This window comes from Canis lupus, chromosome 18, assembly GCF_011100685.1.
Source record: "Canis lupus familiaris isolate Mischka breed German Shepherd chromosome 18, alternate assembly UU_Cfam_GSD_1.0, whole genome shotgun sequence".
Lineage (NCBI taxonomy): Eukaryota > Metazoa > Chordata > Mammalia > Carnivora > Canidae > Canis > Canis lupus.
This window is the reverse complement of record NC_049239.1, coordinates 44588868-44598325: the sequence shown is the minus strand read 5'-3', so window position 1 is coordinate 44598325 and position 9458 is coordinate 44588868. Positions and strand designations below refer to the sequence as shown.

General features: G+C 55.6%; 1 protein-coding gene across 4 annotated transcripts in view; it reads left to right on the top strand.

Annotated features, from left to right (window-relative positions):
• Positions 1-9458, top strand: part of PRDM11 (PR/SET domain 11) — a 92953-nt gene that overhangs the window by 32938 nt on the left and 50557 nt on the right. For 3 of the 4 annotated variants that reach the window (XM_038563496.1, XM_038563498.1, XM_038563499.1), the window contains exons 2-4: positions 1083-1207; positions 1582-1685; positions 2257-2519. In XM_038563496.1, coding sequence (XP_038419424.1) covers positions 1083-1207; positions 1582-1685; positions 2257-2519 — 492 coding nt within the window. Of the gene's footprint in view, positions 1-190; positions 478-1082; positions 1208-1581; positions 1686-2256; positions 2520-9458 lie in introns of those variants that run through there. The other variant, XM_038563497.1, reaches the window with a different exon arrangement.

Here is a 9458-nt window from a genome sequence, read left to right as displayed (position 1 = left end):
CCCCGCGCCCCGCGCCCCGCCGCGCGGCCTCACACTTTCCCCGCCGGACACGCGGGCGGGACGGGGCGGGGCGGGGGCCGGGGCCGGGGCCGGGGCCGGGGTGCGGGCGGCGCGGGGCGCGGGGCGCGGGGCCCGGGGCGGGGCGACTCGGGCCGCCCCCGCCCCCTCGGCGCGCCCCCGGCCCCGCGGGCTCGGCGGAGGGGGCAGGCCGTCGTGTTTCCCCGCACCCCTCCCAGCCGCCGCCGGCTTTGGGGCCCCGGTGGGGAGCAGGGGGCTGATTAGCCGAGGAGCAGGGGTGTGGCCAGCGGGGCCCCGGGTAGTGAGTCACACACGCTGCTCGCCCAGTCCCGGGCCGCGAGCGCGGTCCCGGCCCGAGCCGCGCGCCGCCCTGGCCCGAAGAGTGTCCCCGGGCTTGGCATGAGGACCCCGGGGTGCCGAGGGAGGGGCTGAAGCCCGGCGCGGTGGTGGAGGAGGGCGGTAAGCGGGCTGGGGAGACTGCCCCGGAGAGCGGGGAGCGGGTGGGGCTGGGAGTCGGGGCGGCCCCGGCCCGCGGGGACCCCCAGGCCCCGCCTGTACCTGCTCTGAGCTGGCAAAGCGGGCCTGGCCGCATTCCCTGGCAGCCTCGGGGTGAGGGGCTGCGCCGCCGCCTCTGCGGCCCCGTTTCATCTGCCAGCCCCCCTCTTGGCCCCAGCTGGGCTTGAGTGGGTCCCTCCCCTGCTCCCAGTTGCAGACTTTGGGGCCGAGGCTCCTGTGGACTCCTGGTACCCTTGCCCTTTAGTCCTGGGGTCCCTGGCTGTGCTACCCTAAGGCCTGCCCCCTGGCCTGAGCTGCCCCCCGGCGGCCTCTGACCCCAGGGGGCTGGTGGCTCCAGTCTTCCCTAGGACCAGCCCGGGATAGAAATGGCATTTCCTCTTGGCTGGGCTACAGCTGTTTTTGTTGTCTGTGTTCTCAAGCGCTTCCTCTGGGGATGGCAGGGAGGGTAACCAGACTCCACGGGACCCCCGCTTGCCCTCTCTGACACTCACCCTTCTTCCCCTGTCTCTTTGATCCTCTTCCTGCGCCATCCGCCTTCGCGTCCCCAGGACAGAATGACTGAGAACATGAAGGAGTGCCTGGCGCAGACCAAGGCGGCCGTGGGGGATATGGTGACCGTGGTGAAGACCGAGGTCTACTCACCACTCCGAGACCAGGAGTATGGCCAGCCCTGGTGAGGCCCTTATGTGGGGACAGGAGAGGGAAAAATGGGGAGTCTCCAGGCTGGGTGGGGTGGACGCCCCCCGGGCGGGGGGAGTTCCCACTCCTGGCCCACCTTCCTTAACTTTCTCTGGGCAGCTTCTGGGAGCAGATGTGAACGCAGGCTCTAGAAGGCTAGAAGAATCCACACCGCGGCCCTCGAAGGCCTAGGCCCAGGTCTCAGAACTCCTTCACTATCCCCAGCACTGAACGGGCAGCCTGGCTGGGACTCCTCCGCCCACCCCGCATCCCCGTGGCCTCCTGGCCTGGTCCACGGCTCCTCTGCCCACCAGCCTGCCACTCTCTGATGGCTTCTTTGCTTTCTTTACCGGCCCCTGGCCTGGCCAGCTCTAGGAGACCAGACCCCTCAACCATGGAAGTGGAGCCCAAGAAACTGAAGGGGAAGCGTGAGCTCATCATGCCCAAAAGCTTCCAGCAAGTGGACTTCTGGTGTAAGTGGAGCTTGGGGCTGTGCCTGGGTTTCTCCTCCCCTCACCCTACACCCACCCCGCGCCCCATCTCTGCTTAGGGAACTTGCAGCCACCATAGTAATGATAGGTACTCGCCCGTTATGTAGCAGACGCAGGGCCAGGCTTCTGTGAATCCTCACCGTGAGCCACCGAGGTGGCTTTTATTGGTCCCATTTTCCAGGTGAGGACACTGGGGCTTGGTGAGGTTCAGAACCTTGCCTCGGGTCCCCCAGCCCACAGATGCACACGGTTGCAGTTCAAACCCAAATCCGTCTGACTCCAAAGTTGTGCTTTTTACTTAAAACAAAGGCAGCTACTGGCTTCCTTCGCATTGGCAGGCATGTCCTTGGAGGCCCCAGGGAGGGTCATGGGTTATTACCACGGAAGACTCAGGGGCCTGAGGCTGGCTGGGGTGGAGCCGATCCCACGCAGTGTGCTTCTCACTGCCCTCTGCCGTCCTCAGGGTGGGCTTCCCTGCAGCCCCTCGCCTCCGCCGTGGGCGTCCTGCCTCCCTGCCGCAACTGAGGCTCTTTCGCTCTTTCCATCCCTTCAGTCTGCGAGTCCTGCCAGGAGTACTTTGTGGATGAGTGCCCGAACCACGGTCCCCCAGTGTTTGTGTCCGACACGCCAGTGCCCGTGGGCATCCCAGACAGGGCTGCCCTCACCATCCCGCAGGGCATGGAGGTGGTCAAGGAAGCCAGTGGGGAGAATGACGTGCGATGCATAAATGAGGTCATCCCCAAGGGCCACATCTTCGGCCCCTATGAGGGGCAGATCTCCACCCAGGACAAATCAGCTGGCTTCTTCTCCTGGCTGGTGAGTGTCCCCGGGCTGTGCCACTGTGCCGTGGGAGAGGGTGCTAAGGAGCGAGCCTAGAAGGAAACCAGCAGGGGGAGCCATACGCTGGCCCAGCCTGGCCCAAGAGCTTTCCTGCCATCCCTCCAGGATGTGGGGATGATGGATGTTGCTCTCCCCTTGCCCTGGCTGAGTGCTTGCCACCCTGGGTGGCTGAGAGCCGCGCTGAGGAGCCCATCTGGCCGTAGTCAGCAGAACCAGTGACGGGGCTCGAGGGAGCCCATGGCCCGCCAGCCAGGCAGAGCGCAGGGTGACTTCCCCGTGAATGTTCATGTGTGTACGTCTGGTGGGCCCCACAAAATGTTGTGGCATTTACGAGGGGTTTACCCAAGCCCTCCTCTGGAGTGGGTGACTTGGGTCTGGGGGCCACAAAGCAGTGATGCCAGGTGCTAGGCTGGGCGCCAGAGGAAACATGGCCCTTCATGTTCAGGGAGTGGACAGTCTGGTGGGGAGAACAGGCACTGGACAGGTACGTGCACATGTGATCATTACTACGGAAGGGGGAAGACAGGACATTCTAGGAGCAGAGGGAGACGGTGGTGTTCATGGTGCTCAGGGACCTGGGGCCTGGAGCCAAGTTCATTATGTCAGGTGACTTTGCTATTTACTGTCAAACGTGACCTTGGATGAGTCATTTAACCTCTTTGTGCCTGTTCTGTAACAGGATAATCACAGGTGATGGTGGAGATGAAATGGGTTAACATTATGAAGCTCTTAGAACTATGCCTGCTTTCAGGAAGCTTGCAGTGAATATCTGCTATTATTATTGTTGTCGTTGAGGGGTTTGGGCAGGATTCCCTTCAGCCTGAGACTTGAGGAATGAGTAGCAGTTATGGGAAGGGAGACAGAAAAATGCTGTGTGCATACAGAACAGCTGAGCAAGAGAAACTCCAACAGGTCTGGTGTGGCACTAGCAATGAGCCCGAGAGGCAGAGAATTCCCACCAGATGGCCAGAACAGCATGTGCAAAGGCCCTGTGTCAGGAGAGAAGATGGCATGTTTGCACAACTAGAAGAAGATCATTGTGCCTGAAGTACAGCAAATCCAGGGGCTGCGGGGGGGGGGGGGGGAGGTGAGACAGAAGCTTGGATGTATAGGGCCCAGTAGACCAAACTGGGACTTTTGCTCTTTAAGAACACTGAGAAGTTTCATTTATGTTTCGAAATGGTGACTTTGGCTGTAGCCTGGAGAACAGATCGGGGGTGGGGACATTGGTTGAGAATGGATGCCTACAGCTAAGTTAGAGGTTATTTTCTACATCGGTGATGGTGGAGGTTTGAACTAGGGTGGGGTGGCAACACGGAGACAGGTGAACTAGTTTGTGACCTGTTTCAGAGATAGGCGAGATTGACTTGGAAATAGATTGATTGGCCTAAGTAAGGGTGTGGGAATTGGCCAGGACAAGTCCTTCAGAGTTCCGCTCTCAGCAGGTCAGGAAGGCATCTCTGAGAAATGGAATGCAGGGCAGGACCTGGGTGGAGGTCCAGATCTCCATTCTGGTTTTGGACTGACGGCAAGGTACCCAGTGGCTATGTTAACTAGGCGGTGAGCTACATGGGTACGGTGCTTGGAAAGGAGGTTTAGAGATGTCACTTCCGGAGTCACCTGTGCATAGGGGTCAGTGGGGTTAGAGATGCAGAGGGCAGCCCACAGGGAGAATAGGTGAACGAGAGGTGGAGAGGGTCTACGGTGAGCGTTGAGGAACTTCAGTGATGTGCGGGTCCAGCAGGGGAGTGTGATCCTGCAGGGGCGACAGGAAGAGCAGCCCAAGAGATGAGAAATGCAGAATGGCCAATGGTGTCGGATTCTGCTGGGAAACAGGCAAGAGAAGGCCTCAAAAGCGTCCCTTGGGTTTAGTGCTGGGGAGGTCACTAGCCACTTTATTTAGCAAGAACTGTTACTGTCAGACAGTGGTTCTTAACCCGGGGCGGTTTGCTCCCTGCTCCCCTCACCCTGGGCATTTGGTAATGTCTGGAGATGTTTTGGCCATCACGACTTGGGACGGGGAATATGCTACTGGCATCTAGAAAGTAGAGGCCAGGGGTTCTGCTAAACCTTTCATAATGCACAGGCTGGCCTCCTACAACAAAGAATGATCTGGCCTCAGTGGTTGATGGTGCTGTGGTGGAGAAGCCCTCTGATGGGAACCTTGTTAGAACCCAGGTGACCAGTGGAGCCACTTCTTAAGAGGTTTGATCAGAGGTAGTAAGACCAGTGGAGGAGAGACAGGAGTTGGGAGGAGATGGCTGCAGGCAGATGCAGGGGCAGGGAGCTTTGTTAAAAGAGGGACAAACAAACCTTGAAAAACCTGGTGGGAGGGTCCTACTAAGAGAACCAGTTGCATATCGAGTAGAGATGAGGCTTGGTGGACGAGTTGTTCTATTATCAAGAAGGTTCAGGTGAAAACATTGCATACAGGAGGGAGATGGGTCAGCATTTTTCCTATCACTGGAGGGACATCCTAGAGGCCTGGAGCAGATGGAGGGAGGGTAGTGTAGTAGGTCTAATTATGTCCCCGCCTTCCCCAGAGGATGGCCATGTCCCGATCCCTGGATCCTGTGTGCATGTCCACTTAGACAGCAAAAGAGACTTTCCAGAGATAATTAAATTAAGGCTCTTGAGATAGGGGTATTATCTTGGATTATGGGGGAGGGGCATAGAATTACAAGCATTTTTATAAGAGGGAGGCAAAAGAGTAAGAATCAGAACAGATTGGAAGATGTTATCCCGCTGGCCTTGAAGATAGAAGAAGAAGCCAGGAGCCGAGGAATGCAGGCAGCCTCTAGAATCCTCTAGAAGGCAAGGAAGTAGAATCTTCTTCCCTCAAGCCTCCAGGAGGAACTCAGCCCTTCCGACACCTTGATCTGAGGACTTCTGACCCCCGGAACTGTGAGATAATAAACGTGCCATGTTTGAAGCCACCGTATTGTGGCCATTTGTTAAGCGATGGGAAATGCACGCAGTGGGCTTCCGTGTCTGGGGGCGGGGGCGGCTGCTAACATGCGTGGAGAGAGCTGGCCTGAACCAGGGGAGCGCCGAAGCTGAGTTCAGGTGGGATATGTGAGACGCCCAGGTGGCCTGTCCAGGGGCACACTGGTGCGTGTGGGGCAGCCAAGGACAGAGGCCTCCGTGTAGGGAGCATGAAGCATGTCAACGGATGCGGCTGAGACCCTGGGAGGGGGCGGGCGGTGGGGACAGGTTTGCAGAGAAGCGGGAAGACAGCTGCGGGGCTGGAGCAGCGCACGGATCTCTGTGTCCTGGCCACAGGCAGTTCTGTGATGGAAGCTTTGCTGCCTGGGATTGAGGTGTGAGTGGGAGGTGAGGGGAAGGAGCCAGCAATGGTGCCTGGCTTGTTTTTAAAAGTCTGGCTGCCGGCGAGCAATGATTATATGCCAGCTATGTGCCACATTCCTCCTCCGACAGTCCTGTAGGCGAGGGTCGATCCCCTTCTGGTTCAGGAGAGGACACCTGGGACCGAAGAGGTTCAGTCTGCCACCCCAGCTCCCATGGCTGACACAGCGTAGACTGTGAAGATAGCGCCTCTCCACGCTGCTGAGCTTTAAGGATGGGAGGACAGGAGGCCTTTTCCCAACCTAGTAATATGGAGGCAGAGTGCTGCTGTCTTGTCTTGTGGTTGTAGTCCTGCAGAAGGCTGTAGGGCCAGGGATAAGGGGAATGGATTTTGACTGAGCAGATTAGAGATGAGTCTGGAAGGATGGGTAGAAGTTCAGCAGAGGTGAAAATCTAGGCCTATGCCCAGGAAGGGACCCCCGCCCCAAGAATCTACAATTTGTGACAGCCCAGCTCAGCAAGCTTGGGATCTCGAAAGCAGGCAGCTTCCCCAGGTTTGCAGCCTGGCCTGGGTCCGGGGTCTGGAGAAAAGGGGAAAGAGGAAGCCCCAGAGTTTGCAGCCTGCTCACAGACCAGCTCTACCAGTCGAGAGTGGGCGTGGCCTGCAGTTCAGGGACCAGTGGCCAGCAGTGTTGCTCCCTTGGAGGTTTCTTCCTAGGGCCTTGGAGCTGGGGGCTGTGACATGTGGATGAGGGCAGGGAGGGAGTGGCTGGAGGTCAAGGGACCATGTGGCGGCTTTCACCTTTGTGAACCAGAGAGGTGAGAGGCGTTGAAGGCCGGGAGAGAACAGATGTGCAGAATGGCTCAAAAAAGCAGGGCCTCTGTGTGTGTGTGTGTGTGTGTGTGTGTGTGTGTGTCCTCAGTCAGGGTTTCAGTTGTGGAAAAACAGGAATGAGGTACAGCTCTGCTGGCTCAGGTGATGGGTTGGTTGAACGGAGGGAGGTGGGAAGGAGGGTGGTGGTGAACCACACACTGATTTTGGACCAGGAGCTAGAAGCATCACATCCCAAACAAACTGCATTCATTTGTCAAATCCTGTCCCAAACCAATACTCGATGTCCTTTCTTGACCTCTGCTTGCCTTCACAAGCTCTGGCCTTCGTCCAGCACAACACATTTCCTTCCACAACTGCTCATGTGTACACACTGCTCCAGTAGAAATAATGCTGGGGCCAGTAAGAAGCATACCTGTTCACGTTTCTTGAGCACAGACAGTGCTTCAGGTCTGTGCTCAGCACTTGACAGCACAATCTCATTTGGTCCTGATGATGCCCCCGTGAAGTAGCTATTATTCTGTTATTTTACCCACTGTACGGCTGAGAAAACTGAGGCCTGGAGAGGAAAGTCATTCTGCACAAAGCTGAACAGCTAGCAAGTAGCTGAACAGAGGTTCCAACCCAGCAGTCTGGACTCCAGAACCCACCCCTCCCATTCTGTCTCCTGGTCCTTCTCCACCTTCCTTACTTATCTCGTCTATTCCTGTCTGCTGGCCTTTGGCTTTGTTGTCCTTATCCTTCCTGCCCAGCAGTGGTTCCCTCTCCATCTCCCCTCAACCTAGAAGAAGGCTGGTCCCATGGTGCCCAGTGTGGTGTGGGGCCAGGGCCTGCATTTAGATGGACCCAGTGACCATTTCCACTTCGCATCTCTCCACAGCCTGGCCTCTTCTGCAGGGGTTTTGCCCTCACTTCTGGCTGCTTAGAACAGAAATGCCACCTTCCTCTGCTTTTTCCTCTCATTGGAAATGATAAATTCCACAAATCATAGCCAGGGTTGCCAGGCTGCCCTCAGACCCCAGCAGCTAGAGACGGTGCTGCTGACCCGAGGTGTTTGGGAGTGCATGCAGCTGACTGGTTTGGTAACAGGCAGAAAAAAGGGGACGCCAGCAGAGGGTGTCTACATTTCTCCCTTGGGGCTCAGTCTTGTTCCAGAAGGGATTTAGGGTAGCCTAGCAGGATGCATAAAATAGAACACCATAGCATATTAAAACTGGGAGAGACAGAAGAAAGAAAAGCAAGGGCGGAGCCAAGAATGAGGCTAAAAATGTACGCCACAATGACCTGCATGTGCACTTTTAGTTATGTGGGGTCCAAATCTTGCAGCCACTGGGATATAGGCAAGCCCAATCAGCTATCTGGGCCTTCTGTCGATATCATGAAGAGTCCCCAGTTAACTCCTGGGAAGGTCTGCCCTTCTGGGTACTGGTACTGAACAGGAGATTTCCCTAGGGGTCCTTAGAAAGAGGGCGCTGCGGCGGGGGGGCAGGGGTGTGTGTGGCTTTGTTCACCTGTAGTCCATCAGCCCTTCCGCCTGCTAGCCTCCTACCGTTCTGGGGGGAAACCGAGGGGAAATGGTATTTGAATGTATTTTCCGTTTCAAGTCCCATGGTAAAATGGAGGTTTATTTTGAAGCTTGAAATTGGACATGCAAAAGCTCGTGACACAGCCTCCCAAACAGAGTCTGAAAAAAACCCCTGAGTGACTGGGATAGATGGAAGCGTGAGCAGACAGTTGAAATGCCCATGAGATGTCAGCGGGAAAAGGCAGGTGTCACCAAGTTTGGGAGAGCTCAGAGAAGGGAAGAATAATGGGCTTCTCCAGGAAGAAAAGAAAGGACATTTAGAGAGAGGTTGGCTAGTGTGCGTGTGTGTGTGTGTGTGTGTGTGTGTGTGTGCGCACGTGAGAGAGAGAATGAGCAGATGTTTTCCATGCTTGTTTGCTAATTCCCATTAACTCTTTATTTTGAGGTTTTCAGACCCCTTAGAAAAGTTGTAAGAAGAGTGTAATAAACACCCATACACCCTGCATCTCATTCTCCCACTGCTAACATTTTATAGCAATTGTTTGAATCTCTATAGATACCTACAGGCACATGCATGCATACACACATTCTGTTTTGTTTTGTTTTGTTTTGTTTTCTGAGCTGTTTGAGATACAGTTATCTCAAACCTGGTTATCTCAAAGCCTAGGACATCAGGCTTGTGGGGCCGTGCACTCTCCATCATCACTACACAACTCTGCCGTCGCAGGATGAAAGCAGCCGGAGACGGTACACGAATGCATGAGTGTGGCTGTGTTCCCATAAAACTTTATTTTTAAAAAATATTTTTACTTATTTATTCATGAGAGACACAGAGAGAGGTAGAGACGCAGGCAGAGGGAGAAGCAGGCTCCATGCAGGGAGCCTAATGTGGGACTCGATCCCGGGGCTCCAGGATCATGACCTGAGCCAAAGACAGACGCTCCACCACTGAGCCACACAGGTGTCCTTCTAATAAAACTTTATTTATGAATGCCAAATGTGAGTGCCCCATAAGTTCAAAGGAAATTCGAATTTCATCTACATTTCACCCGAAAAGTCATAGAAATGAAACTAATATGAAAAAGCTTTTCCTTGATCATTAAAAAAAATGCAAGAACCACCCTTCTCTCACAGCTGTGTAAAAGCAGATGGGGGCTGCATTTGAACTGCAGGCAGTAGTTTGCTGACCCCTGTCCTGTGTCACCACAATAGAATTAGTATATGCAGGAAATTAAACCATAGACACGACAGT